Below are 27,865 nucleotides of genomic sequence, written 5' to 3' on the forward strand. Positions count from 1 at the left end.
CTTTTGATAGGCTAATTGACATCATTTGTGTCAAATGGAGGTGTACCTGTGGATGTATTTCAAGGCCTACCTTCAATCTCAGTGCCTCTTTGCTTGGCATCATGGGAAAATCAGCCAAGAACTCAGAAAAACAATTGTAGACCTCAAGTCTGGTTCATCCTTGGGAGCAATGTTCAAACGCCTGAAGGTACCACGTTCATCTGTACAAACAATAGTACACAAGTATAAACACCATAGACCCACTCAGCCATCATACTGCTCAGAAAGGAGACTCGTTCTGTCTCCTAGAGATGTACTTTGGTTCGAAAAGTGCAAATCAATCCCAGAACAGGAAAGGACCCTGTGAAGATGCTGGAGAAAACAGGTACAAAAGTATCTATATCCACAGTAAAATGAGTCCTATATCGACATAACCTGAAAGGCCACTCAGCAAGTAAGAAGCCACTGCTCCAAAACCGCAATAAAAAAGCCAGACTACGGTTTGCAACTGCACATGGGGACAAAGATCGTACTTTTTGGAGAAATGTAATCTGGTCTCATGAAACAAAAATAGAACTGTTTGGCCATAATGACCATCGTTATGTTTGGAGGAAAAGGGGGGGGGCTTGCAAGCCAAAGAAAACCATCCCAACCGTGAAGCACAGGGGTGGCAGCATCATATTGTGCGGGTGCTTTGCAGCACGAGGGACTGGTGCACTTCACAAAATAGATGGCATCATGTGGATGGAAAATTATGTGGATATATTGAAGCAACATCTCAAGACAGTCAGGAAGTTAAAGCTTGGTCTCAAATGGGTCTTCCAAATGGACAATGACCCCAAGTGCTTCCAAAGTTGTGGCAAAAAGACCTAAGGCCAACAAAGTCAAGGTATTGGAGTGGCCATCACAAAGCGCTGACCTCAATCCTATAGAACATTTGTGGGCGAACTGAAAAAGATTGTGTGAGCAAGGAGGCCTGCAAACCGGACTCAGTTACACCAGCTCTGTCAGGAGGAATGAGCCAAAATTCACCCAACTTATTGTGGGAAGCTTGTGGAAGGCTACCCGAAACATTTGACCCAAGTTAAACAATTTAAAGGCAATGCTAACTAATTGAGTGTATGTAAACCGCTGACCCACCGGGAACGTGAAGAAATAAATAAAAGCTGAAATCACTCTACTATTATTCTGACATTTCACATTCTTAAAATAAAGTGGTGATCCTAACTGACCTAAGACAGATAATTTTTACTGGGATTAAATGTCAGGAATTGTAAAAAACTGAGTTAATGTATTTGGCTAAGGTGTATGTAAAATTCCAACTTCAACTGTAGTGGTATATAGTGGGTGACCAAACCTCTTCTGAATGGGTAGGTGAGGTGAGGCAGTTATTGTCTGATTCTTAACTTGAACACTGAGCTCTGCAGCAGTGTAGAAATAGTAATTGAATACAGAACTGCCTTGGCTTGTTTCAGGAAACCCCGCGGATCTGCCTTACAATCTACACGTGTTATGACATGTTCTAAAAGTTTACCGCAGTCTGTGCAGGGTTGGAAGATTACGTTTTTTCCCTCGCTCTGCACACAATATTGCACAGTGTTGCAGTTGGCTGTCGCTAATGTCAGCTTTGATTGTTATCCAAGAGGTTGAGGAATCTGGAGGCAAGTAACCATCAATCCCAAGGTGACATCATGTGTTTTCCAGTGTCGCGAGATCGTTCATGTTTACTTGGCAAGTTGCTGGTGGCTTGGATTTAATTTATTTATGTCAAACATATGCTGAGGATATCGAAAGGTTGCTGGATCAAATCACCAAGCAGACAATGTAAAAAATCTGTCTTTCTGCCCCTGAGCAAGGCCGTTAACCCACTGTTCCCCGGCCGCCGATGACATGGATGTCGACTAAGGTAGCACCCCGCACCTCTCTGATTAAGAGGGGTTGGGTAAAATGCAGAAGACATATCAGTTGAATGCATTCAGTTGTACAACTGACTAGGTATCCCCTTTCCCTTTCATTTGTGTACAGGTTGAGGGACAAAAAATATGTCTTTGAAACTAACAAAATAACAAGGACTTGTGGGGGGGTCTTTTATATAAATAACAATAGAAAAGCAGCAACTGCATCCCAGGGAAATTTGAAACAGGCCATCCTTGGAGGGGGAAAAAAAGACTGCTTTACCAACTGTTGTGGTAGTTTGGTGTCACGTTAGATTCTGTGTCACATAACAATCTTGTATTATAAATGCTCTTCGATGTTGGTAGCAGTACAGCATTCTGGTCAACAGCTGGCTATGATTGAGCCCCTAACATCTCAAGAGGGGAAATTATTAGACAGGAGTGCACCTCATCAACCCCAGGCTTGGTACAGAGCCCAAACACCTCTGGCTCTGTGTCCCCCCCACCTCATCGCCCCCTGTCTGCTACCCCACGACAAAACCACAATGGCTCATCTCCCACAGTGCATTACCTTCTTCTGTTTGAATTGGATTCCGCGATCTCTCTCTATTTCAACAGTATTCCAAAAGTATTTTCTGCCTCAAGAGTAAGGCCAATGAGTTCATTTTCAGGCCATTCAACATGAGACTTCTGTGGTACACAGTCATAGTATCTTGTGACCCCTAATAACCGTGTACTACCGTAATTAGCCCTCTATGGCCTTTCATAACTATCTGTGGTCTGACAAGACAAGTAACTGAGGAAATACAAAATGTCTTTTCGGTAAAAAAGATATCACAGGCTTTTAGCACAATTACCATAACTACCCTGGATAAAGGGAGAGGTTATGAAACATGAAAACCATTTGTTCAGATTTAGAGCCTGGACTACACTTGCCGCTCTGAATGGACTAGCCAGTTTGCTGAATCACGTTTCTCATTCTGTTTGGATGGAACGGAGGAGCTCTCAACACACTGGGGTGGCACTGTTCCGAGGGTAAACATAGCGTAGAGCCAGGGACACTTTCCTCTCAGGGCTGGCTTTAGGAATAAAAACATAAAACACCCAACGAGTAGTGGCCAAGATCTATAACACAGTTATGACTGAGGCTGCACGTTGCCACGAAGACAGCCTTTGCTATTAAAAACTTCAACAACTTACAGGGACATGGAATTAAACGTGACGTACTATCGCTGGCTGGACCCCTGCCTTGAAAACCTTTCTGGCCCTTTAAAAATGGTGGCTATTAGCGAACTTTCAGCTCAATTGAAATGACAAAGTGTCAAGAGTGGACACAGTGTGGGCTTGTGTGGAACAGAGGATCTCGACACTGTGGCATAGTTTAAAACACTTTGTTACTGTGTGTTTGGTTGGCTCAGGTTCTCTCAGGTCATTTTTATGAGCCTACAGCTACACTGTAGCAGAAATGTACACCAGTGAATCTCGAGTCTTGAGGAAAAGCAACTCAGTTGATGAGAAAGTAGTTTGAAAGTACAATGGTGGTACAACTTCACTTCCTTAAGCCATTGACAGTACTTTCCAACCTAGAGCACAATGTAACACATTTTACAAGTGATGCCTTTTAAGCATTCTAGTATAGTTAAATAGTTAACACACACACACACAGCGGTCTAAGGCACTGCATCTCAGCAAGAGGCTTCACTACAGTCCCTGGTTCAAATCCAGGCTGTATCACATTCGGCCGTGATTGGGAGTCCCATAGCGCGGCGCACAATTGGCCCAGCGGCGTCCGGGGTAGGCCGTCATTGTAAATAAAAATGTGTTCTTAACTGACTTGCATAGTTAAAGGTCACACACACAAAATGTATTTTGTTGGCATTTACGCATGTCCCCATTACCAGTAAAACATCATCAAAACCTATTTATTTCACTTACTTGCTGTTTCGTTGTTAATTTGTTCCGTCGTTTCACTCTCAACCAGGATGTCATCATACATGTCAAACAGTGAAGTTTCAGCTCTGTCTGTCAGTGGCCTGTCTTCCTTGGTGTGCACTGTTCACTGTGTCCGTTTCCATCTTGTACAGCTGTGTATGTAACATTTCACGTAAACTCTGTTCCTTGTCTGCATCGAAGTAGCAGTCCATGTACATAGCATTGAGCATGGGGGCGACACTGTAAAGAGAGAATGCCACCGAATCGCTGGTTCACAGGCTGTCGGCAGTTTTGTTGAGCAGGCGTTTTAATGCCATGAGAGAGGGTATTTCTTGAGTCAGTTGTTTGAATGGAGCTAGCTAGTGTGTTCATGTTTCAAACATGTTATCAAATGCCATTGGAATGGCAGCAGCGGTATGACAAACAGTACAATCATGAGCAGGCAATAAGTCTTTCCTCAGTAGGAAATCCTTGTGGACCCAATGTGCTGTCAGACTCAATGATCATGGGGCTGACGTCGCTGTTCCAAATGTCAGTCGTGAAGCAAATAGCAGGGACGCTATTACAGTGTAATTCCGGTAGGGCAACATCTGGAAAATAGCGCACTTAGTAGTGTGTACCGGTGCTCGACCAGTCGGCAAAAGCCAACATTACCCACGACAGAGAATGGTTGACTGTCAAGGGCAATGAATTCCATTATCTTGGCATTAATGGATTTCACCTTTGAGTTGTCTCTCTGAAATGTCTTTTTCAAATGACTGCTCACATCATTGACTGCTCGATCCACACAGCAGACTTTGTGGGCTAGGTTAGGAATGCTGTGTGGCACGTGTAGTACAACATTTTACGTGGCGTCATCACGTCCTGTACCTATGTTATATGGGTATGCACGTCAGCTTTGACATCGGTTTTGCACAGACGTTAAACTAGACATCGAGCTGATAGCGATGTTGGCATCTTTAGCTAATATCGTCCGATTCCGATATGTTCACCGATATATCGCGCATCCCTAATTTTTACGTTGCTAACATTTTCAGCCTGTAGGAACTACTGTAATGAAACTGCAAAACTATATTCACTATGCTGCAAAATATGTCCTTGGTCAGACAGTAATAGAATTGTGTAACTTACATTCATATAAAGTTTCTTCAAGTTAAAAGGAACTAATGATGGAAAACAACCCGTCTCCAGTTTCATGGGGACTGAAACCCTATGTGAATGACCTCAAACCTTTGTTTCCGGGAGATGAGTAACTTGAGTAAGGGATGAGAGTGTTTGGGGTGTACTGTATAGCTGACTCTGCACCGATTTTTAGAGACGTGAACATAACCAGCTGCATTCCAAAGACTTACTTTACCAAGCTTGACACGTCTCTACTGATCGTGTGGAAAGCTCCACTCCAAGTCCCTGGAGAGGGTGCCATGGCTGTGTAGTCACAGGTATCTCGCTCTGCACTCAGCAGCAACGCAATGCCTCCTGTACTGCGAGTCACGTTTAATCAACGTAAATAGAGCTAGGCAGATGCCAACTTGTGAAAGGAGGCAAGTATAAGTGCTTAGATTAATGACTTGGTTTATAATGGCAAAAAAAGACATCACTGGTAGACCTCAGTGACTTCAATAGCAGGCGATAACCACAGTAAGTCATATGTTGTATTATTGAAGCACATAGTTAAACTTTGGGTGAGCAAGCTTTACACACATACAGACAGACACACCACATACACAACACTGGTCAGATTGACTTACCACTGTTGCGATTTTTGCGGTTGGACTTGCCGCCAAGCAGCATCTTCAAGCTGTTCCTGAACATGACTGCACCGGTCTGCAGCAGCTATAGAGAAATCTGCAGAAGAAAAATTGTGTTTTTAATGTAATGTAGGCTATATTTACTGATGTTGGTTATTATTTGTTGTCAGCAGTATTCACCTGGCATCTGCAGCTGGGACCGAGAGACTGAAAAATAGCTTCCATCTCAAAGCCATCAGACTGTTAAACAGCCACCACTAACAGAGGTGCTGCTGCCTACATACAGACTTGTGATCCATTTATTAAAGTGGCCAATGATTTCTAGTCACTTTAATAATGTTTACATATCTTGCATTACTCATCTCATATGTTCCCACTGTATTTTATACCATCTATTGCATTTTGCCTATACTGCTCAGTCATTGCTCATGCATATATTTATATGCATATATTCTTATTCCATTCCTTTACTTTCCTTTGTGTGTATTAGGTAGTTGTTGTGGAATTGTTTGATTACTTGTTAGATAATGATGCTCTGTCGGCACGAGAAGCACAAGCATTTCGCTACACTCGCAATAACATCTGCTAACCATATGCATGTGACCAATAATATTTGATTTGATTTAAATTGCAAGTTGTGGGATAGTGCAAGGGGCAGATGAGCTAAAGATATTGCAAATTCCAGAAAGATCACCACAGAACACCACAACAGTACAGAAGGTAATTGTACTATTCTGTCACCTAGTAAATGGTTTTACAGAATTCAGGTACTTAACAGAAATTTCTCACAGGTAAACTATTCATCCTCTTATACATACCAATGACATATTCGTAGTCTCTATGAGGAAAAGGTGAATATAACATTAGCAGCCTGGTAGGGGGATCTTGTTCCTTCCTGTGTGTTATAATAACTCTTCATTCATGAGATTTGTCATTCTTCACTGAATTACTTGAGAAATATTTTAGTACCTACGTCAAACAGCATTCACACCCATACGACTGATAATTACTGGTGTGAACGTATAGGTGTAAGTTTACTCAACGGGATTTGAAATCATGTTCCTTTGTAATGTGCATAGTAGTATCAGTGCATGTATGTTTCTGAGCATCTTTTTAGCTTGCATCCGGGTGCTTTTGTGTGAGTATATGAGAGAAAGACCAAGCATAAAATGAAGAGAGAAAAATAGTGTCCGCCTGCCTTTCCTTTCTCTTGCTGCCACGCTGCATAACAATTAAGCAGGAGAAAGAAACAGTTGTGGAATGAGTGGAAACATTGGCTCTCCTCAACGCAAATAGAGGAAGCCTAAAATGCCGCCTGAGCTTCGAACAGCAATCCCTTTACTAAGTATCGAGTAGACCCACGCGTTTAGTGTCTTGGGAATCTTTGGTTCCACGCTGTTAAAATCCTCCTCTGCTTTCTTCGGTCACATTACAGCTTTTAGAAAGAGCCAACTGTGGTTCTCCCTCATACTTATCCTCTTCAACTTCATCTTCAGAAAGTTTGGATTAGCCATTTTGGCTTTTCAGGTATTCTCTCCTGTTTGACTAATGTCATACATTTTTCACACAAGGTGCCAAACATTGAGAACTTTGACCACGCCTACTCGAGACTGAAGACGAGGCGCTTTTTGAGCCGACACTCGGCGTGGGCGGTATCCAAATTGTCATACCTTCATAATGACCTTGCGCAATACCTGGATATTTCGGTAATACCGGCACTGAACAACGGGCGCTGGTTTCAAACCCCACTGAGACTCTGTACTCCAAAAGGTTAGCAATGCTAACAAGTACATGTAACATCCCATAAAGAATGCTAACGAGTGCATTGCTAACATTTTATACAGTCTCTTGACCTACACTATACAAGTAACTCAAAAATGCTACTCACAGTTTGCTACATGCACAAAACAAACTATTAGACCACAAGGCTCTTGATCCAGGAGGGGATTCTCTGCTGTTACTAAGCAAAGCTTAATTTTGGAAGAAGCTAACCACTAGATACTGTAGCTAACTAGCTATTAAATTAGCAAGCCAAATGCACAACTGCAGAGCATTCAGCAAATTCTAGACAGTTAACTTAATAGTTATAAGACATCTAGCTGGCAAACGCTTAGTTGTGAATTCCACATTTTAACTACATCACTTGGCGCAATGCTGTACAACAGTGAGTGACTCAAGGCTCCGGTCTCTCGTCGTTGTGTGCTTGTAAACAAACACCACGTGACTGGGGACTACCGGTAAGCTTCATAATGAAAAATTATGTGACAGGTGAAATGAAGAACGCAATCTTCTTTATTTCCTAAAGTACTGCACAGTTAACTGCAGGTATTTACTTAAAAAGTAGCAACAAATGTTGAAATGTATCAAAATAAAATAAAAAAATCGATAGAAATAGTTAACGGTATTGAAAATGGTATTGAAAAATACCCTGGTATACGCTGTATGGACTAAGCCTATCCGACACACAACCAGTCCTGAGCTGAGCGCACACCAAATTGAGGCAATCAGCAGCAGGAGTGTTCCTGATATTTGAGGAAAACCAGAGACCTTTAAAAAGTCTTTCAACTGGTGTCAGCCAGTCAGTGCCATAGAGGCAAAGGGAGAGGACTCTGTTTCAGTTTGGCTTGGTGCTTTTGTGTTGTGGGGGGGGGGGGGTAACTGTACAGTAACAGATGTTCCATGTTAAAGCTGGGGAATGACTCAGCGAGACACTGGGCCCTGTGGCTTCTTCTGGCAGCCCACAATGCCAAACAACATCAACAAAGACGAGCCAGCGTGAAGCTCCCCCGACCTAGTCTCTCCTATCCTGTTCTTTTCTTCCTCCACCCCCACCTGTAGCCTCTCTTTTCCAATGTTTTCATCAAATCCTCATTTCCCCCCCGTTTCTCACTCCAGTCAATCCTCTTTTCAATCTCTAGTGTCTAGTTTGTTCTAGACACTGTCTATTCATCTCCTCTTTTTATCCTCCATTCCACACTCTTTCTCCATGTTTGCTAACAGTACATGTACCCTCCATATGTCTGTATTCCAACTGTAACTCAGACCCCCCTCCCTTTGCCTCTCTCTCTCCCACAGGGTGTCTGTGGCCGTGGTCTGACCACAGTCAGCTCTCCCTGGTGCCATTTCCTGGAAGCCTCTGCTTCGCCCCTCTACTTTACCACCACCCCCATGACTGTAGCAGCATGACATGGCAGAAGAAATAAAAACCAACAGCCTCCTTCACTTTGACTCCTTTAATCTGTTCGATACAATCCAGAGCTCCTCTGGTTCACTCTCTCTCAATGTCTAAAAAAACAACCCACACAGCGAGCCAGATCGGACTTAAAGCACAGCGAGGGTGGCTGGCTTAAACACAGGCAGCAATTCTGAGCCGAACAGACTTCCTTTAACGTTTTTATCTCGACGGGCAGAGATACATCTTCAATCGCTGCCGGGAAGTGTCAGTTCTAGCAGGTGCCAGGTATTGGAGGGAACTCACAATGAGTAAACTTTTTTTTTTCAGTCAGGCCTGATTCTGGCAGAAGCCCAGCAAATACAAAACAGATGGGTTGGTGGGAGGTAGGTAGGTAGAGAGAGGGAATATCTACACATTTTTGTAGTAAATCAAACCATTTCTCTCATACAACAATCCAATGACCAAGCCCTGCATCCCAATTTCACAGGGGAAGAAAGGAGGCAAATTCCTTGGCACACTGCAAAAGAAGCACACTGCTTGAAGTCATTCAGAAGCACTTTCACACAATCCTCCCGTTACAAGAACACTATCTGGTGCCCTACAGGACAAGCACACCTCGACACCTCCAAGCGCCTTCTAGGCTTTAAGTCAACTGCCATGTGATATCATGGTCCTCCTAGCCATGTCTATGCCGTACTATGCCGTATGTGTTGCCTTCTCTCTCCTCTTGACGTTGTGCTCTTCATGTGGGAAAGGAAAAGGGTGCCAGGGTGCCCGGGTGCCCACTGGAGCGTGGTACTGTGTAATTAATGAGCCGCACCGTGGTGGCGCAGCCCTCCACCATGACCTTACACAGCAGCTTCGTGGCTTACAATAACAGCATCAGCAGAAAAACAGGCCCGGCATCAGAGCCTGTCAGAGACGTGCACCGTCGTCGACAAGGCTACAGGGACAAGAAATGAGAGCTGACGCTGAATACAGATTAGGACATGGGGTGACCTTATCCAAATGGCATAGCATCCGAGAAGAGAAGAAAAGGGGCTAGTTTGACAATCTGTCCCAACAAGTGAAAAGTTAACAGTGATACATTTGGGCGAGTGAATATGAGTGACTGGTAATTTACATGCAGGGAGAGTAGCAATCCAAGACCATAACCAGCCTGCTTGGTTGTTTGGTAGCTTGAACACATAGGTGTGTTTATGTGTCTGTTTGCGGTACAGAAGGAAGCATCTTCCCTGAAATCTCAGCAAACATGCTATCAGCAGCCCCTCCTTCCCTCCCCTTGGTGACCTGATCACAGATGCTAGGCATATGTTCTGGAAAATGGCGATTGGAGGCTGAACCTTCATCAACGCTATTGTATGTTCACTCAGACAACAACCCATCCACACAGCCCATTCTGAGGGGCAAAGTGCATCCTTGGTAGAGAACGGCCGATTAAATCGGAAAGGCCGATTAATTAGGGCTGATTTCAAGTGTTCATAACAATCAGAAATCGGTATTTTTGGACGCCGATTTAGCAGATTTAAAATAAATATATTTTACAACTTTATTTAACGAGGCAAGTCAGTTAAGAACCTATTCTTATTTTCCATGACGGCCTAGGAACGGTGGGTTAACTGCCTTGTTCAGGGGCAGAACAGATTTTTTACCATGTCAGCTCAGGTATTCAATCTTGCAATCTTACGGTTAACTAGTCCAACGCTCTAACCACCTGCCTCTCATTGCATTCCACGAGGAGTTACGCAAATGCAGTAAAAAGCCAAGGTAAGTTGCTAGCTAGCATAAAACTTATCTTATAAAAAACAATCAATCATAATTAAGGACTGTCGTTGCTCCAACGTGTACCTAACCATAAACACCAAAGCCTTTCTTAAAATCAATACACAGAAGTAGATATTTTTAAACCTGCATATTTAGCTAAAAGAAAAGTTAGCAGGCAATATTAACCAGGTGAAATTGTGTCACTTCTCTTGCGTTCATTGCGCAGAGTCAGGGTATATGCAACAGCTTGGGCAGCCTAGCTCATTGCAAACTAATTTGCCAGAATTCTATGTAATTACGACATAACATTGAGGGTTGTGCAATGTATCAGCAATATTTAGACTTAGGGATGCCATCCATTAGATAAAATACAGAACAGTTCCGTATTCACTGAAATAAACGTTTTCGAAATTATAGTTTCCGGATTCGACCATATTAATGACCTAAGGCTCGTATTTCTGTGTGTTATTATGTTATAATTAAGTCTATGATTAGATAGAGCAGTCTGAGCGATGGTAGGCAGCAGCAGGCTCGTAAGCATTCATTCAAACAGCACTTTTGTGCGTTTTGCCAGCAGCTCTTCGCAATGCTTCAAGCATTGCGCTGTTTATGACTTCAAGCCTATCAACTCCCGAGATTAGGCTGGTGTAACCGATGTGAAATGGCTAGCTAGTTAACGGGGTGCGCGCTAATAGCGTTTCAAACATCACTCGCTGAGACTTAAGAGTGGTCGTTCCCCTTGCTCTGCATGGGTAACGCTGCTTCGAGTGTGGTTGTTGTCGATGTGTTCCTGGTTCGAGCCCAGGTAGCAGCGAGGAGAGGGATGGAAGCTATACTGTTACACTGGCAATACTAAAGTGCCTATAAGAACATCCAATAGTCAAAAGGTTAATGAAATACAAATCAGAGAGAAATAGTCATATAATTCCTATAATAACTACAACCTAAAACTTCTTACCTGGGAATATTGAAGACATGTTAAAAGGAACCACCAGCTTTCATATGTTCTGAGCAAGGAACTTAAGCGTTAGCTTTCTTACATGGCACATATTGCACTTTTACTTTCTTCTCCAACACTTTGTTTTTGCATTATTTATGTTTCATTATTTTCTTGAGGCTAAATTTATTAACTCACGTCACATCTTTCCCATATGTATTATATTAAGGTAAAATATGTGTTCATTCAGTATTGTTGTAATTGTCATTATTAAAAAACTTTTTTTTTTTTTTATAAAAAAATTAAAAACGGCAGATTAAATCTCGATCTGCCTTTTTTGGTCCTCCAATAATCGGTATCGGCGTTGAAAAATCATAAAATCGGTCGACCTCTAATCCTTGGAGCTGAAATAATTGTCTAAGTATGGCCTAGAACTGGGCAGGGTTTAGCTTTCCAGTGCTGCATAGCCTGACCTGCTCAAAGAGGCTTACTCGCGTGCCGCAGTAGCACCAACGGCATTAGACTGGGCTGACTGTATTTTCACCGCTGCTCCATAGTGCAATCGCTACAGTTATTCTTTAGGATTTGCTGCTGCCACAAAACAGGGCTGATATGGGTGTGAAAAGTGAAGGGAGGGGGAGGAGTACAGTAATACCACATTGGTTGAAAGGGTACATATTTTAACGTTTTAACAGGCCTCTGTAGAAAACTAAGGGGGGAGGTTTTAGAAGTGGTCTTAATTATCCCTGTTATCCTAACAATTACACGCTACAACATCAACATCCACTAATCACGCTCAGAGGCCCATCGGAACTGTCCGTTTAGGCAGTTAACGTCAGTCATTGTTGGTTTTTCAACGTATCTGCTCCTTTACAACATCAAAGGCCACGGAAAAACCATCAAATAACCTGTATGATTGAACATAGTTGTAGGGCATTGTCCACCTGCAACAATTTGATTGATAATCAAGGGACATCACATATGCTCAACATACACTACTAACATGTTTACCTAAAAGATAATCAGATAGTTTTTTTAAAGAGTTTCAGCAGCAAAATCACCCCTAGTTCCAGACGAGACCCCCACAACATAAAGAAACAAAAACTTCCCATCCAAGTCTGTGGTAAAATCCCCCACTTTAATGGACAAGCAGAGGGGGGTGGTGGGAGGGATGGGGTTAAACCTACATAGGGTCCGTCCCTAAGCTGCCACGCACAGTGGCAACCGCTCAGATGCCCCTTTCAGTCACGCCGCTGCACCTCTTTAGCATTCTGGAGACCCTGTCCAGAGGGACTGGGGGGGGGGGGTAGATTTCCCCCTCACACGGCCTCTTAGATTAGGCTTAACTCACGTCACATCTTTCCCACTCTATACCTGATTATGGAATTCACTGTTCCTCTCACACTAATAGGAAAGCGCTTTAGAGTCTAGCTGAGGGCCAGACAATGCTTTGCCTGACACCACCCATCTCTCCCCCATGGAGAGCTAGTGGTCGATACCAATGCCTGGTTTGAACAGTTGGCTTACTGGCTCACCGATCATTACCTGCCTTCCAGTCAAGCATAGCGAGCGCCACTGCACTCGACAGGTGAGGGAAGAGAAAACAAGCTTTAAACTTGACGCAGGGACTTTGAAGTAAACTAAAGTAATGGAATGGATGGTATTGCACAATGAGTTCACATCAGACTCACTATAGTAAGTTTTTCAGTAAGGCTTTGGTTTTGGAGAATAGTAATCATTTTTGAACAGGGTATAAAACATGTCATACATAGAGAAGGTTTACAACCCAGAGACAGGATCCCCCATCTCTCCCTTTAAAAAGTTGCAGTCCTGCCCCGCTTTCTTTGAATACACTGGATGACTTGATGCTGAACTCTCAGAATGTCCTAAAAATATGATTCTTTCCAGTTTCTGAGGAGACTAGTATATCCAAAACTAACAAGAATAAGAAGAAGCACAGGGAGTCTGCACAAAAGCCAGTGTGCTGTTTAGTGCACACACACACACACATTTGCTTCCTCCCATCAGAACATCTCTGATAACACCACATTTGTACAGGGCACATTAGTGGTGACTAACAATCACCTCTAATCGATGGGATGAAATATTTTGGTTTCAATGCTGCAATTGCTCAAGAGAGAAAAATCAGTTTCAGCTCAAGGATTCCATTTTCAGAAACTCTATATAGCTCTTATCTCAGAGTTGGGAGGCACTGAATAAGACCTTTATACTCCAAACTCAAATCTGACTTCTATAACAGACTGTGGAGCATTGTTGTGTTTATCGGTCTACAAGAGCTGAGAAGCATTTATGATAATCCGCTATCATGGATCAGGGACTAATGTGAATATATATGATATTATCAAAATGAATGGGTCCTCCCTGGTTGAAGAGGAAGTTTTAAGCCATGTGATTTTCTTCCTGGAGATGATCCCTGAAAGCCTATTTTTGTGGTTGAGTGCTACATACTGTTGCCTCAATTAAACATATAGGCTAATTTAGCTTAGTTTGTGATTAGCTGGATCCCAGGGACTCTGAAAATAAAACAAGAAATGATCAGGCCAGTATGCTGCCTGCATCACAACCTTGCATATTTATTTGACTATTTATGCTATTGTAGTGGTCAGTGCAGTACTCACTTTTAAATCACATTTCCTAAACAGATAGCTAGCTAATTAGGCTATATTGTTAGATAGCTTACCTGTCCTAAAACTGTACCACACAAGCATAGCCAAGTGGTTCAGAGAGACTGTGACAGCAGTGGGGGAGAGAGTCAGTGTGTGTTGCAGTACCCAGCTGCTGTCTCAGCATGACCGTCTCACACTGCCAATCCACTTCCCACGGCAGAACATAGGGAGTACAACAGGAGTGTTACAGCAATCTCAAGTTGTTTGTTTTCAACAGACTGGGAGAGAAGCACCGACTTATAACATTAAAGATGTGGAGGAGGTAGTGCAGCTAGAGTACGAAGCTTTACAGGAGGCTTGGTAGAAAGCCAAGAAAGAGAACCAGTATTAAATCAACTTAATACACTTACTCTCCTCGTCCCTCCTCTATAAGAATATGTTCATTATAAATACAAGTTATGAAAATAAATTACCTCCATCTTAATGGTGTTAAATTAGTTCATTGTGAAGGAAATCCAAACAGTAAATGGTTTAGTGTTACAACAGAGAGGACTAGTTCAGGATAAAGGAAGTAACAAAGGACAGCCTCCACAGTGTGCTGTAAGTAGAGGGAGAGCAGGTCAAGGCAGTGTGTCAGGTTGTGATATCAGAGATCCCCATGACAACAGCCTGGCACTGACACCATTAATTTCTCTCTCCAATGGGGGCCTTTTTGAGCTCTGAAAACAAGATGTCACTGTTGACCTCTCGCTCCATGAAACGGCAGGTCATTGTTACGCCCAGGAGGCACTGTGGTGTGTCGTATGATCTGTTCCCTTTTGGAGGGTCTCGCATGTCACTGTTTGCTTTTTGAGCTCATGGGTTATTCTGTTTCTATGCACTGAATGGGGTGGGTGTCATCAGGGGGGTGTACAGACACTTCAAATTGGGTAATGCTGCCTCTTCTCCTTTACCTGGCATCTTTGACTTGTGCACACAACCAAACACGGATGATGAAGTCATCTTATCGTTATCCCAACGTAAATACCATTGAATACAGAATGCTGACGTTTACACTAGAATGCAATTTAAATATCACCTTTACCTCACTGTAGCAGTTACTATACACATCTTTGCGGGGAGATATGACAGCAGATTGGCCTCAACTTGCATCAACTATTCTACAGTACAGGGCTCCCCAACTAGGTGGGGAACTGGGGGTGTTGTCTCTGTAGACTAGAGCACACTGAGTTGTGCAGGCTTAATGGAGAGCATGCGATCAAAGGGTTCACTATTCAAAAATAACTGAGTGTGCTTGTTCGGTTAGGTTTCAAAGATCTCCACATCTCACTTCTCCACCCTTTTGATTTTTGTGTATTTCACATAATTGCATTCCTGCGTCCAGCCCAGCCGCTGTATAACATAGGCGTGCAAAGTTTGTTTGATCTGTATTGCTGAGGACCATCATAAAAACAAGGTTGTCAATTAACCAAAGGGATGACAACAATAGCGGTAAGGAAGTGTCTACATATAACTTGCTTCATCTAATTAGAGGACGCTCTACTGCAGCTTTTCAGATATTTATGATCTTTTTGATGACGGCTCTGAAGAATGCAGACATTTTCCATTGTACTAACAATAGCTGAAGCGAAAAATATTACCGTGCCATACTGGATTTGAATGCTCTATTCTTTTTAGATGAGAAAAGAGACTGAACAGATTGAGCTTCAGCCTTCTCATCGTGTCATCAGGTTTCACACTTCCACCTTTGAAGCCACTAGGTGGTGAATGAGAACCCACAGGCTTGAGGAACACACTGGAACAACAAATGGCCCTCTACTGTTATTCTGGGGGAACCTCAAACAATAAATCAGCTGCGGGTGCAGAGCCCAGGGAAATGGGAGGGGAAACGAAGAGGGGTAGAATTTACAGTACTGGTCATAGCACCGTTTCCTATGTTTGGTTTTTGAATGAGCTCTGGGGAGGATCAAGGTGCGCAGGGATTGATCCAGTGAGCAACAGTAAAGCTGATAGGACAATGTCATTTTAGAGGGACCTCAAGTTTCTAATGGCAATCAGTTTCTGCAATCTCATGTTGATTGTCTGGTAAGTAGTCATGTGTAGTCTAAATTAGGAATGTGACAAATGGAAAATGTTTCTTAACATCTAAACAGCCATTTAGTTTATCAGTTTTCCGTTAAAACAATACAACGTTTTCATAAAATTTCATGCGAATTCACAATGCAGCTGCGCTGCTGCCAACAACAGTTTGGGTTTCACAGTGCATCCCCTTCAGATGGTTAAACATTGCACCTGTACTACCATTAATGTACCTCAGATCCACCTCGCAAAGTTTGCATTTCTTTCTCATTTAACTTCTCATACTTCGCTGCTGTCGCTTGCCTTTCTCCAAATGCTAACGACGATGACATAGTGGAGAGTCAACGCCAAAATAATTGATTCCTCGACTCTTGCACGTTGACTCTCGTTGTTGACTCCCATTTATAAGTGTCAAGATTTGATTCCAATAGTAATCGACTCCTAAAATTCGTTATTTTTGAAACGGAGGAGACGGAGTAGCTGCCGTACTTCCACTTGCATCTTTAATAGCGAGCTAGCGAGGGACATGAGAGAGAGGGGAGGACTAGGCCCATCTATCAGCAATCAAAAGCTGTATGTTGCAATGGTACAGATGCAACACTTAGCTCTCACAGTCACACAAGGCATCTGTGCGCATCTACGGGTTCACTTCATGCTGTTCACAGCATGGTAGCAAGGGCACCAAAACCCTGGAGAAGTTGACCTCGCACTTCCAACACTCTTAGTTGTTGTGGAAATTGACCCACTATGAGGTTTACTTTCTACATCGACTTCATAACGTTGAAGTGAGTCTACCTTCACATTACACAACTTTCCCCAGGCTATCGTCAAGTTAGGCGATGACACAGAAAATATTTTTTGTAATAACTGCACTGCGATTTTAATTTTGTAGGGGGGAAAAACTAAACTGTTTTTTTCGGTTAGGGATTTTTATTAACATGAACAATTCCAACTTCGTTTTAACATTTAAAAAGTTCACACCCCTCGTCTCAATGCCTTCTAGCCAGGTAATAATGTTAGTACAAGACCAAGGACTTAGAATAGGCAGTTTATCTTCCTGCATCAGTATCATATCCTTCCCCAAAGCAAAGGGTATTGGTGAGAATTGTCTAGACTACAGAAAACAAAAGGAGGACTGGGAAAAATGTCAGCAATATCGGACATTCCAGCTCCTGACGCTCCAACAGGAAGAACTCTCGTAATCCTCCTGCTGTTGTGATTAACTCATACTCTGGTAGATGACGTTTGACAGTTGTAATGACATTACCTTCCTGCCGAAGCGTTTCATGTGACATGTCAAACCCATGCTTTACTCACAGGGACACGTCATGTCAGCACGCAGCTTTCTGACACCATCGTTCTCTCAGTGACAGCATTGTGCCCCTCATGCTCCGAGTCCTGACACGGTAGCAGCTGACTACTATAGCAGGCGGAGGGGAGCTGCTTTTTGCTCCCCAACCTTGTGAGGTCTCAGAGTGATCAGTTACAATGGCAGGAGAGCAAGCCTCTATGCCAAACAAATGGCAGGGGGTGGAAACCGAGAATGTCTTGGTTTAATACATTTTGATGGGTTTGTTCTGCTCTGCGGTTTTCACCACGTGAAGGTTCCTGTTGGGACGATGCCCCGCCGTGAATACATTTCCCACTGTGGAGACATTTCATGACAACCCCAAAAAAGCATCTTTATCCCATCCTTGTGATAGGTTTTTCACTCGACAAAATATTGTATTGTCCTCTCTTTTCCTTGCAATGTGAAAGCAGTGCATGTCTGACAGAGCATGAGCTGGTGCATTTCTACAAAGCAGTGGATGGCAGTAGATGTAGATGGGCAGGAGGGGGGCAGGGCGTGTTCATAACACGCTTACCGTGGAAAGCAACCGTGGCAAAACCTTTCGGCAGAATACAAATATGCCAGCCAAGGCAATTCCAAGAGAAGATAACAATTGTATTCAAATTGAAATTCTAATTAATGCATCAGTTAGCGACAGTGGATGGTTGCATAGCAACAGCGGTACCAGCCTGCTCTAAAATGGAGGGAGATACAGGCTACACTGTATATGAATGTGTGTCCATGTCAGTTACAGGTTTGTCTAGCAAGAGTAAACACACCAGATGAGAATCAGAGCCATATAGAATCCCCCCCCCCCCCAAATACCTTAAGCTGGAGACTCATATCTCCCTCACTAACTTTAAACAGCTAACTGAACAGCTTACCGATCATTGCAGCTGTCCACAGCCAATCTGTAAATAGCCCATCCAACTACCTACCTCATCCCCATATTGTTATTTACTTACTTTTTTTGCACACAAGTATCTCTACTTGCACATCATCATCTGCACATCTATCACTCCAGTGTTAATTTGCAAAATTGTAATTACTTCACTACTATGGCCTATTTATTGCCTTACCTCCTTATGCCATTTGCACACAATGTATATAGATTTTTTCTATTGTGTTATTGACTGTACGTTTGTTTATCCATGTGTAACACTGTTGTTTGTGTCGCAACTGCTATGCTTTCTCTTGGCCAGGTCTCAGTTGTAAATGAGAACTTGTTCTCAACTGGCCTACCTGGTCAAATAAAGGCGGAATATATATATATATATAGGCCAACTTTTAGAAGTTTGAATGTTGGACTATTACTACACATTCAGTGCCATAGCATTGTTGAAATATTCCCCATGTAATGTTAATGGGGCACTAACATGGCTGCCATAGAATGTTGAAGTGTAATGCATCATAATGAAGAAACCACACTGGCCCAACTTCCTAAATGGCTCTGATAAACTACATTTTCCATTACTAGGATAAGAACTTACATTTATTCGTGCATATATGTATGTGTTCACCCATCTATCCATGTTTCAGGTTCTGAACCGTTGAACTTGTGACGACAAACACTTAAAGCCATTTGAAGTAGCTAATGAAGTGTAGGCACTTTTTCAAGAAGTCTCATTCCTTCTCTTTATGTGTAGTGTACTCTTTCACTTGTAGTCTATTGTCTCTCTCCCTCTCTGTGTTTGTTTCAAATCCACACAAGTTAGTTCCATTTTCCCTGGGCATCCATCTGAATCCTGAGTGCTGTTCCAGGTCTTTAGAGGGGAGTAATTCCTCTGACGTGCTCCTGTCCCCCGCTTTGCATGACAAAGGACTGCAAAATCAACCTTGGGATTATGAAAGGGAGAGGACAGTGTTTTATATAGGGCGGCAGGGTAGCCTAGTGGTTAGTGTTGGACTAGTAACCAGAAGGTTGCATGTTCAAACCCCGAGCTGGTACAAATCTGTCGTTCTGCCCCTGAACAGGCAGTTAACCCACTGTTCCTAGGCCGTCATCAGAGATCTATCAATCATACAGGAAGAAATTCAGATACTTTTATGAGTGCAATTAACAGATACAACACGGCGCCCACAAATAATGTCGTTGGCAGAGGAGGTTGAGGGTTTTAGACACTATAATCCTGACATAATGCATTCAGAATCGAGCCTAAGTGGGTGAAGGCCTGGTGCTGAATCAAACTGCTGTGTGTTCTTTACCTTTCACACTGCTAAGACCCGGCACAGCTGCCTCTTTGATGAGGCCATTCCGCTAACACACAAGGACAGGATATCCTTCAGGAGAGTGGGAGTATGGTGGTGTGTATGTTAATGTTTGGGGGGGGTCTTTTGCACTCCCTTTTACTATAGTTGGTCGAGCGGATGTAGAACATGGAAGTAAAGACCACGTCCTAAAACCAAATCAGGAAACACTTGACGGTTGAAGGTTCCCCGTACTCTGATCTGACAAATACAATCGTGGTGTATTGAACCCCTAGATTAGACATTTCACAGTATTACTGTATAACAGTAATGAGACAGAAAGCATTAATGGCTCGCAGTAATTTATCAGTACTAGATTGTAATGTAGCTCTAAGAAAACAAAGAGTAAAATGTAATTGTTTAGTCAACGAGGATGTTAGTTTTGTGAGGACGCAAGCGGGTTTATAGGCCGTCAGTGGCCTCAAGGTGATGTGTGTAATAACTAACCTGGAGTAACAACGCCCACCCCCCGCAGCTAATGGCTGTAAATGGACAGTCACCAGAATCAATGCATCATTTTCTGGAGCCTGACCTACTTTCTTTTCTTCACAGAAACCAGCAGATCCAGGGCTATCGATAATACTGTCTTGATTCATTACACCAGAACAAAAAATATATATTTTCCCCAAGACAGCCAGGGGTTTGGAATAAAATGTGGAATGGGCCTTTTATCATCTGGGTTGATGTATAATGTGATTTGGTCTAGCAAGATAAATGGGTAGCAGTGTGCTGTAGTGACTAGGGAGAGGTAAACAAAAAGCTGCATTTTACATTATGCTGGGTCAGCACATTCCCCAAGGGAAAAACTGGATTGAAATAATGTAATTCCAAACTTTATCTACTGGGATACTAGTCAGTAGGGGTGGTGATGTTGGGAGGCAGTGCAAACAGGTCCTTTTAGCCAGGCTGTCTGGATTGACACAAGCCCCTGATAGAAGGGATAGGACAGGAGACAGGTAGACAACCTCATTGGATCTGACCATAGCGGCAGTAGATGTCTGCTCCCTTTCAGACCCCCCAAGTGTCACTTGCTTGATCCTCAATGTGAAGGTGTGTTTTGGTGGCTTAGCTGTGATCTATTTAGCGGATTGACTTGTTGAGCCAACATCCTGTTCCAGCTAAGCTAGACCCGGCCAAGCAAAGGAAGGCCAGCAGCACTGGCCAGAACAAGATAATAATATCATGAGCTGTTATCAAAGAATGGCTTGACTTAGAACACGCAATACAACTCCATTTAGTACTGTATGGTTTTTAGTATTCCTCCGTTTAGATCTTTATCTGTAAGGCGAGACGGAGCACGGCAGGGGAAATTCTGTGCCATATGTTCAGAACTCTAAGCAGTCTGCTGGTAACACAAAGCGTCTTGAACCACTAAAGTCTCGTCAAGCCGTCAACACAAAACCACTACCACAGAATGTGCTATAAAATGCCTTATTCCAGCATATGACAAAATAGGTTGATAAAGCACCCTGGAGTCTGGCACCCTTTGGCAAAACACAGCACTATCAGATACAGTAGCAGAGTAAAAACCACCTTCACTGCGCACATTTACAGTGCTATGGTGTATATTGCATTGACAGCTTGTAAAGCAATTTGGCAACATCTTTACCCCTGTCAGAGTGGCCCTACAGATCAACAGATCTGCAGTAGCCGAGGCCTGTACTGTAAAAAGAGAGTGACGTTGATTGCTGCACTGTGTCTCATTAAACAAGATCCAGGATAATACGTTGTGTGTCACTCACTATAATATAGGTCCCTCACAACCACACCATAACTCCTGTGGGGCTTCTAGAATCACATCATGGAATGCTATAATGTCACCAACAATGAGGTGCAGATGAAATGTGTCATCGCCATGGAGATGTCTCAGAAGTGTGCAGATAATAGAACATTTCATTTTCAGCCAGAATAGTTTTTGTTGTCAAGCGCGACATTAAAGACAGGGGGTGTAGGCCCTGTTATTACAGGCTTAGCAGTCTACACTCGAAGTACAAAGAACCGTAGTGGATTTGAAACAGAGAGAGAGAGACAGAGAGAGAGAGAGCTGCTCTGTGTATAACCCATAAGATTCTAAGACCTGTCTAAGCTGGGGGTACTACTAAGCTATATGGAATTGTTGCCATTTGATTTGCAATTTTAAGACCCCTTGAAGTAACCCAAAAAAATGTATTTAAAAAAAACAAAAAAAGACTTGGCCTTACTATTAGCCCATACAAATGCATTGAATAATAGATTCTCTACATGGAACAGCAGAATTTCTTTTTTTTTTTTGGGGGGGGGGGGACTAAAGGAAGTTTGTTCTGAAGTGTTTGTCCTATATCTGAGAGATATAAGAAAGATCAGGAAACAGTTTTATTTTTATTTTTTACATGTATTTAACCCCTTATTTTGGCACTAAACAAACTCTATATATACACCTCAGATGAGTCTTGTGGGCCCCATGGATGTCCTAAACTGACGTGTTCGTGAGAGTCTCACCTTTCCACAGATGGTTCATATTCGTGTGTAGGCTAAACAGTTCAGACGATTTTGTGAGAACACCGATTTTAGGGATGTCTCATGGTCTGACAAACACCGCTCTAGCTCTGTCACCTTCCACCGCAGTTGCGGAAGTGCGACATCGGCGGATGTGGTAGATTGAGATGCATCCAATGCAAAAATAACAGATTTCTAGCTTAAACTGACAATCTTTTATTACGCTAATTATATTTCCATGGGGGAGCGCGGACATCAACCTTAGGGGGATAACCTACCATCCACAATGCCTGTAAGATCGCCCCAAAAAGATTCCCATAACACTTGACAAACTAGGTGCATAGCAGTGTTAGACCCTCGTGCTATACTGTAAACCAGAATATGAACTGATATACAAGAATGTAAAACAAAACTTTAAATTAATACCGTATCAAAGGGAACCAATTTGAGGCAGTTTGTGTACCATTATAGCCTGATTTCATGTCATTTTTCATAGAGTAGTGAACTCACATTCAACCAAATTAGATTAGGGAAATTGTGAAAAGCTATGTGAAATCTGATGTCTTAAGGGAGCAGGCCTATATAAAACACCACTGATGGCCACAACATCCCAGGGGGGCTTTAGTACACACAAGCTGTTAATCAATCACATGGGCCGGACGGCGTGTCTCTCAAGGCTCTGACAGACACACAAACCCACATATCACAGACATGAATGTGACGATGCTGAGATAGAGGGAGGGAGGGTGTGTGTGTGTGTGTGTGTGTGTGTGTGTGTGTGTGTGTGTGTGTGTGTGTGTGTGTGTGTGTGTGTGTAAAAAGAGACCAATGGATATGGATCAAGAGAGGGCTGAGAGAAAATAAAATAAATATATATAAATATATATATATATATATAATAAATAAATAAATAAATATATAAATAAAAATAAATAAAATAAATATATATATATATATATTTTTTTTAAAGAGTGAACAAGAAAATGGCAAAATAAAAATGAAAGGTTTTAGGCAAGTGTTGTCGATAATGTACAGATCAAGAGCTTTGGAATACAGAGGATCTTTCTCATCACTGCGGTGTCTGTTATTACGGTGACGATGGAATCTGTCAAATGTTCAGATGCTAGGCTATTTGCTAATTATAACATTGGAAATATTGTAATGTCTCGTCTCATTTGAGGATGACTTGGCATAGAATTTCTTCACTAGCCGTACTGTAGTCAGAGAACAACGGATGCATATTTTAGATGTAAGTCAGTCTGATGTGCTTCTCCAGCAGGCCTTGATCCAAAGAAGAAATGCAATGGTAGAGAAGGGTCTGTAGATGGTTCCTGCAGCCTGGTAAAAGGTCGTGTCCATTCCCTGAGAGACATGTCAAACCCTATCAGGAGGATGAGTCTTCTCTACGTGAGACAGACTATAGGCAAAACCCTTGAACCCGATGGCAGTGAGCTCTGGAGAAGTTGTGGTTGCGAGGTGAGCCCTGGTTAAATATGAACTATTACAGGCATCCCAGAGGTGAAGTAGGAGACCGAACCTTCAGCCTGATTGCAGCAGAACCACATGAGTGTGTGTATTTCAGCAGTTTAGACAAATTACAGTACGGGATAAGGACCGTTATCGCTGCACGTACTATGGTTGTGGCCTACCAACAAGAATGGTTTGAAGTCAAAAGCAAATAGGTTCCTTTCTTTCTGAGAGGGGCAGGTTGATGGTGAGGAGCCTTCGTTGTGTGCAAGGTGTAATTGTAGCCCCAACAAACTGCAGCATTAAAGTCTGGGGGCCTCTGTCGTAAACTCTATTGACTTTCCACATCCTTGCCCCTGGGGCGAAAGACCTAGGCATTCATACAGCAATTAGTGAGGGGTCTGCTTTGAACACTGCAGCTCAAGTGAGTGACACCCATGTTTACAAGATGTCTGTGTGGAGCAACAAGCAGGCCACTGACATGATGAGAAGAGTGGGGCTGAGTGGGGCAAGTGAAGCCGTTCTTCAAGGATCTCTGAAAGCGGAGCAGGGGTGAAATTAGTTTCCAAAAGCAATCCCCCCATTCTGTCCTCTGTCCAGTAGCCCAGCAAACACACTAAGCACAGTCCTTTGGAGCTCAGGAAATGGAAAGAGAAAAATGTCTGTCCACAGGCAAACCATCTACTGCTACGACTATAACCCCAGCTTTCCCGCTCTTGTGTTTCTCTGAAACAGAATTGGCTTTTCTGCTTAGGAAACTGCATTTAACTTGCTTTTAATTACATTTGCAGTCAGACAAGGTAACCATGGTTCAGAGGTGAGGGAGCAACCGTCCAAAACAGATTAACACACCCCCACATACCGTAGTTTGAAGGGCTTATTGACTGAGAATTTGACTATTTCCTCTACAGGCCAAACATGGGCGCAGGTTTGTGTGGATACAAGCAATAGGCTAACCACAAACACATTCAAAACATGAGGCAGAGGGATAATAAGAGAGGGAGAGGAAGGCGGCGGCCATGTTGTTTGCATGTAAAACGCCTCGCACCCTTTCACTGCTGCTCCAATATTGCTATTAGAGACCTGGCTCCGTCTGGCTGTGTGACAGAGGAGTGACTGAGTGGAACCAGACGAGGCCAGCCAGCACCTCTAATTAAAGTTAAGCAGCACTAAAACATTAAGCTCGTTGAAAAGAAGAGGCAGCGAGGTACAGAAAGGGCCTTGCTTTTTGGTCGATCACTCAAGAGTGGGTGTTCCTGGTGACATATCATTATAGTGAGGCTTCAAATCTGAGAATGAATTAGCCTTAAGCATAAGATCCAGAAGCTATTTGGGGTAAGGGAATAAGAAATACTATGTTACTAAATGCTTACCCAGTGGACAAAAAGATGAACAGGGAGAAATTGGCACAATTTCCAAAATCAACTTCTCACTAATGAGCTTCTAAGCACTAAATACATGCTACATTGTTTACAAAGTACCCTACTCAAACGTGTTAAAGACAACACTGGGAGGGGGACTAATTACTTTTAATGTTATAACTTACAACATGCAAATACCAACCAGAAGCCTTCACAAATGACTTATTTTCTAATCTGAAAAAGGAGGAGCAGCTTAGATTTTGGAACAAATGATTGTACAGAATTGTGTGTCTCCATCTGGACAAAGCAACTAGGCCACCTGACAGCCAAGCTATCTTCATTTGGTGATAAACAACCTTGCTTGACATGGGCACTTCTGGACCTCCTAATGGAAACCATGTGTTGATCCGAAAATGAAGTGTCCTTGGCAGGAATAGACACAGTGAGCCAAAAACCACACAGATACAGGGACTGTTTGGATTCCTAGCTAGCCTAAATATTATTTGACTACAAACAGATTGTTTAGTTCCACATCACAGTGTTAAAAGTAAAGGTTCTGTACCTAGCAAGAGCTTCCCAGGATCCTCTAGCTGCCATCGTGTGTCCTTTGATGTGAAGTCAATGCCTTTCTACCTGGTACAATGTGTTCCTTCTCCCCCTACGAGTACATCTATACGAGCATGTCAACAGCCACAAACTCCCTGTGGTCACCGAGAGGACCAAAAGGAAGACCAATAGGGAGACAACCCTGACCAAGATAAAGGGTTAGAGGCAGTGCTTAATTTAAAACAGGATCCGTCAACCTCTCGGATTTTACTTTGTTCCGGCACCTATTTGCCCGGGTCCAGTAACTCATGATTTATTAATTGTTTGCACTGTAGACATTCTAATGAAAGCAATCAGCATTAAATCAAGTTGCCTTCTAATTATTTATCCCACCCTCCGGAAAGACCATGTAAAAGCACAGTGATCCCATCCTTCTGTGTAATCATCCTCCCCTAACACACTGATTTCAGACCTGCACTCTTATTTGTACATAGAGGTTATGGGGAGGGCTGGTTGGGTAATTAACTGATCTTGATAGAGCAGGTCTTGGTAGTCAACTAGTGAAGAGGTCCCTACGTTATCACGTTATGTAGCCTAGGCTAGTCGTCTCTCTACTGAATTTGAATCGTGGGAAAGCCAAATTAAAAACGGATAAGAAAAGGCAAATCAAGTTTAATGACATTTTTGAAGTCCAAAAATCTTGAAAAAGAAGGTTAAAACGAACCCAGAACGAGCCAGAGTACTGTCAGTGCCAGAGGAGAGGAGCATCACCACTGGAGGAAATGACTGGAGGGATTGAACTAGCAAGAGTGGGTGGAATGTACAGTAAATAACAAAAAAACAAAGAGCCCTCAGAAAATAGTTTTTGGGACATGCCCGAACCAAGGTGCATTTGGTGGCGACGAGGCGAAAGAGACACCCAGGTTATAGTTAACGCTACATCCAGAGTCTTTAGAACAGCCGTAGAAGGAGGCTAAACGTCACAGCCACTGGTCCACTCATGGCTTTGCGCAAGAAATTGATCCTCAGGAGTTAAATGGACTTAGGGAGAGTCATTGTGGGAGGTTTTGAAAACTAAGGTAGGAACATTTTTTTCCTGTACATGTGAAGGTAATCTGAGGCAGGAAGCCTATATGTGTGTTCTGCTGTAGCCTATATTGATTTATTTTTATTTGAAGTTCTATTCCGAAATTGTGATTTGATCTACTGCTACATTGAAGTCTTGAAAATGATATGAAAGTCAGGTCTTGTTGTATGCATATGGCAGGTGTTCAGGTGTTCTGCAGTGTTGTCTACAAATGTTGCTGTACATTGATGTCTCAAAAATTAGGATATAAGAAATTCAGACATGAGTATAGCTGCTGGGTTTACACAAGTATGTGAGCATGCATACTGCAGTGACGTCTAAAATGCTTTGAATTAATCAGCACCTTGGAGAGTGCTGTCCGTTTCACTACCGCATACAGTCGGCTACTTGGCTGTTTACTCTGTCTGCTGCGCTGCTACGGTACCTCAGAATCCCCAGGATAATCACCCCCCCCCCTCACTATGTGTTCCGGGACCTCCCGATTTACAAATAAAGCACTGGTTACAGGGGTTAAGTAGTGGCACTGAAACATGACTAAAATGACACCTAGGCACAGGTGACTGACCGGCAGATCAAGTTAGTGGGAGTCACAGAGGTACTGGACACTCCATTGAGAGGTCTTTGAGGAGTACTCGATGGGCTGTAGGAATGCATGTCAAGTCAGTCAGTAAAACTTGACTATCAACACCAGCCACTGGCTGATTCAATCCGCTGCAACACGAGGGCATTAGAAGGAAATACAAAAAATATCTGACAGCTAGGGTTCTATTTTTAGTTTAAATTATTCATATATTTCGATACTTCCTCTGCGCTGCTAGAGTTTATGTTTTCAGGTGGAGGAGGGTTTAGGGGCTCAGTGGGTTGTCAAATCAGAAATGTCTGTACCCATACACTGGTAGAGAGCAGAGAGTATATTCATCATAATCCCCCCATCATCATCAATAACAAATGTTATCAACATCAACATCATCCACATTATCATCATCAGACCCATTCAACCCATAACAGAATGCCCAGGTTCTCAGAAAATAATCTGTTATCTGCAGCCTGGTAGATCATCTCTCAGTACAGTTGTGTTCTGGAGTTTACAGGCAATGTGGGAGGACCAGAAGCCAAGGTTTCAGATTACGCAGCCGGTCAGAATGATGCATGACGACAAGATGAGGTAAGGTGAAAAACAGAAGGAGAGATGTGGGGGGGAGCAGAAAGAAGCAGT

The 27,865-nt window shown here is 42.8% G+C and overlaps 1 protein-coding gene across 3 annotated transcripts in view; it reads right to left on the reverse strand.

Annotated features, from left to right (window-relative positions):
• Positions 1 to 27,865, reverse strand: part of LOC135555575 (protein TANC2-like) — a 138,780-nt gene that overhangs the window by 66,270 nt on the left and 44,645 nt on the right. For 2 of the 3 annotated variants that reach the window (XM_064988131.1, XM_064988129.1), the window contains exon 3: positions 5,555 to 5,651. In XM_064988131.1, the coding sequence (XP_064844203.1) occupies positions 5,555 to 5,618 (64 nt within the window). In that variant the 5' untranslated portion in view covers positions 5,619 to 5,651. Of the gene's footprint in view, positions 1 to 5,554; positions 5,652 to 7,442; positions 7,733 to 27,865 lie in introns of those variants that run through there. The other variant, XM_064988130.1, reaches the window with a different exon arrangement.

This window comes from Oncorhynchus masou, chromosome 15 (genome assembly GCF_036934945.1).
Source record: "Oncorhynchus masou masou isolate Uvic2021 chromosome 15, UVic_Omas_1.1, whole genome shotgun sequence".
In the NCBI taxonomy this organism is placed as follows: Eukaryota; Metazoa; Chordata; class Actinopteri; order Salmoniformes; family Salmonidae; genus Oncorhynchus; species Oncorhynchus masou.